Source organism: Eubalaena glacialis, chromosome X (genome assembly GCF_028564815.1).
Source record: "Eubalaena glacialis isolate mEubGla1 chromosome X, mEubGla1.1.hap2.+ XY, whole genome shotgun sequence".
Taxonomy (NCBI): Eukaryota; Metazoa; Chordata; class Mammalia; order Artiodactyla; family Balaenidae; genus Eubalaena; species Eubalaena glacialis.
Window position 1 is genome coordinate 122,414,852 of NC_083736.1, and position 3,442 is coordinate 122,418,293.

The 3,442-nt window shown below is 43.6% G+C and overlaps 1 protein-coding gene across 1 annotated transcript; it reads left to right on the plus strand.

Annotated features, from left to right (window-relative positions):
• The first annotated feature begins 1,429 nt into the window (after nt 1-1,429).
• On the plus strand, nt 1,430-3,194 carry LOC133082130 (small integral membrane protein 10-like protein 2A). The gene has a single exon (XM_061178584.1). It carries the CDS (start codon nt 1,655-1,657, stop codon nt 1,886-1,888), a length of 234 nt encoding a protein of 77 aa, XP_061034567.1. The 5' UTR covers nt 1,430-1,654; the 3' UTR covers nt 1,889-3,194.
• The last annotated feature ends 248 nt before the right edge of the window (nt 3,195-3,442 follow it).

The following is a 3,442-nucleotide window of genomic DNA, read 5'->3' on the forward strand; positions in this document are numbered from 1 at the left end:
TGGTGGTGCAGTGGTTAAGACAATGCAGGGAGCCCAGGTTCGATCCCTGGTCAGGGAACTAGATCCCACATGCATGCCGCAACTAACAGTTTGCATGCTACAACTAAGGAGCCCGCCGGCGCAACCAAATAAATAAAGGAATCAATATGGAAAGATAAGCAAGATATATCATTATTTTTAAAAACAACTGTCAGGGCAGTGTGTTAGTACAGTTTCACTCTTGTTTTACGATTTGTGTGTGAAATATGTATATATGCCTTGCTTATTAAATATGTAAATAATTGATTAAAATATATACCAAGCTGTTAATAGTCTTTCTTTCGGGGGGTTGTGATCCTAGGAACTTTACTTTTCTCATAATATATACTTAAGTTTTAATGTTTTACAAGCAATGAGTAAAACAATAATAAAAATTAAGAAATTTAGAAAAGTTGCTCAGCTTCTCTGATAAATAAAAGCAAATTAGAAGAATAATGAGATGTAATTATTGTCTATGATGTTGAGGGAAAAAAATTCCAAGATTAACACTCAGTGTTGAATAGAGCCCTCATCTCTAAACTTCTTTGATCAACCACATGTATTAGTAAAACTTTTTGACCTCAAACACTAAATATATATGCTTATGTGATTGTTTTTTATAAATGAAGATGGGATCATATTATTCATCCTTTTCTGCCACTTGCAAATCCATGTGTACACTGATGCTCACTGCAACAATTTTTGGCATAAGAAAAACTGGAAACATTCAGAACGTCCATCAACAGGGGACTTGTTAAATGAATTATTGAACATTATTAGTCAACATATGTATTGGTGTCATAATCCGTCGTCAAAGGGAGTGAGGTAGTTGTACATTATTGACATGGTAAGAGCACTGTATCAACACATCACATCTGGAAGTACATACAGGAAACGTAACCTCAGTTCACGGCGGGGGAGGGGTGGGGAATGGGAAGCTAAGCAGGGAATTTGCTTTCCATTGTTCTCATTGTGCTGCTGACAATCTCTAAAAACTTGTTTGTATAACTTTTCCCATTAGCAGAATACTACAGATGTAAAGCAAAAGCAAAAATAAGACGCTTGAATGAGTAAAACAGAATGTACACATCTTAAAGTTAAATTAGTGGTTTTGGTGTATTTGTACTAGCTCACAACTGAGGATTGAAAAAATTCCTAAAGGGATTTGAGGGAACAGGAAACACGTTCACGCTTCGAAGCTGCTCAAGATCGTGCTTATGAAGGAACATTTCTAACGTTTTGAGCAAGTTTCGTTTTGCTTCCGTTAAAATTTAAAAATTAAAAAAAAAAAAAAACCACCGGGGTCAGGAAGCTAGGTCTCCCGGGTAAACTGCACGCCCCTCCCCCCTCCCTCCGGCTCCCCCCCCCCAACCTTCCCCTCCTCGCCGTCCGGGGGCTCCTGATCCCTGGCGCCCAGCCCGACCCCGCCCCGCGCGGCCCCGAGGCAACTTAGCCCGGCGGCCCGGAGGGGCACCAGGGACCGCGGTGGCCCGAGCGCAGCCAGAGGAGGAGGAGGGCGCCCGCCGTGCAGCGCAGCTCGCATCTGCGGCCGCGCGATCCACCTCCCGCGCCGATTCCCCCGCGTGCGTCCCTCTGTCCGCGGAGCCGGTGGGAGGCCCCGGGCTCTGGGCGCTGTATGGGAGGCCAAACCAGACCGATGGCGGCGGCGGCGGCGGCGGCCCTGTCGGGCCTGGCGGTGCGGCTGTCTCGCTCGGCCGCGGCCCGCGGCTCGTACGGCGCCTTCTGCAAGGGGCTCACGCGCACGCTGATCACCTTCTTCGACCTGGCCTGGCGGCTGCGCGTGAACTTCCCCTACTTCTACGTCGTGGCTTCAGTGATTCTCAACGTGCGCCTGCAGGTACATATTTAGAGCAACTAACTCTGTGGCATTGGGGGGTGCCCAGCAGGATGGCTGACCTCCACCCACCAGTTCAGCCGCCCTAGAGCAAAGCGACCAGCTCGCCTCGCGCACACAGACTTGCCGGCCTGTCTTGCCATTGCCCCATCTTTTCATATAAATGCGCGGCTAGAAGTCATTTGCGGAAAGCCTGCAATATAACCAAAAAAGCCTAAGATATAATGAAAAGTTGAATCTCAAGGAAATAGCCAATTCAAAGAACAGAACTTAAAAATCTGAAAATCCTCAGAAATATTTGAGAAGTTCTTGCATCCATAAAACAAAAGACAGCACCGAAGGTAGGGAAATGACAATAAGCACAGGATGCCCTAAGGGGGAAAAAAGGAAAAGTTACTAACAACTTAAAAAAAGATAAACTGTACAAGAATGGTCCAAATAGGAGGCAAATCCTCCAAATTAGAAAAAGAAGTGAATAGACTTCCAACTGAATGGAATCGATTCCAGGCAACAGAAATTTATCTCATGATCGGGAGGGCATACATTTCTTCATCCCAAAAGAAACAACAACGGCAAACAGAACCTACTGGGAAAAACAAACATTTCAAACTGTACAAGGAGAGCATGCTTGACATATGAAGCAACCTCAGACGTGGCCTGTTTTTCAAGCGTTGCCTGGAGTGTGAGAAAGGGAATCTGAACACTGGCACGTGGGTCAAGACTCTGCAGTCACAGAAAATCCAATCATAAAGTTCAACTTTGCTACTCAGTGCACAGTGTTTAAATAATCATTACAATGGAAATATTAGTTATGCTTTTTCATTTTTAGAGTAAATCTCTAGGCACAGCAGGGGAGACTTAATTATAGTTATAGAACAGAGTGGGAATGTTAACCAACTTTGACAAGTACAGGCAACAAGTTGGCAGGCAGAGAGGAGGAAATGGAACAGTGGTGTTATTCTCCTAGACTAGGAAGTCCAGATACTGTCTCTAGTTGAAAGAGTAAGACAGATTTAGGGGTTAGATTTTTAAAGTGAACAAGGTAACAAACAGAAGAGTTAAAAATAGTGATACAACCATATGGAGGGGGGAGGAAAACCAAGGGAACAGCAGGAAGTCAGCAGAAAATGCCTCATGTCATCAAGTTAAGAAATAGTAAGAAAAGCATATTATTAGGAAAAATGGAGTTAACCTCTAAACAGACATGTAAAAGTTTTTGCCTCTGGGTTGGGAAAGCAAAAGTTGAGAAGGGTGGGTGGGGATTTACTGCTTTTCATTATATGTCCTTTTGTACTGGTTGATTTTTCTAAATCCTTTATATGCATGTATTACTTTGATTAAAATTTAAAACTTATTAAAAATGAATTTACTGCAATTAGAAGGAAATCTGGGGGAAGGGGGGTTGGGGAGTGGTACGTGAGTCCAGGTAGATTCTGCCTTCCTATCTTTCTGCAATAATGGATGCATATCCTAAAATGTTCCTGAATGATCGCATGAAATATGATTTCCTTGCTTTCCAAGCAAACCATAAGACCATAAGGAAATGCCTCATGAAATGGCCAGTAATCT

Coding starts and splice junctions, on each gene's coding strand:
- LOC133082130 (XM_061178584.1), top strand. CDS start 1,655: ATGGGAGGCCAAACCAGACCGATGGCGGCGGCGGCGGCGGCGGCCCTG.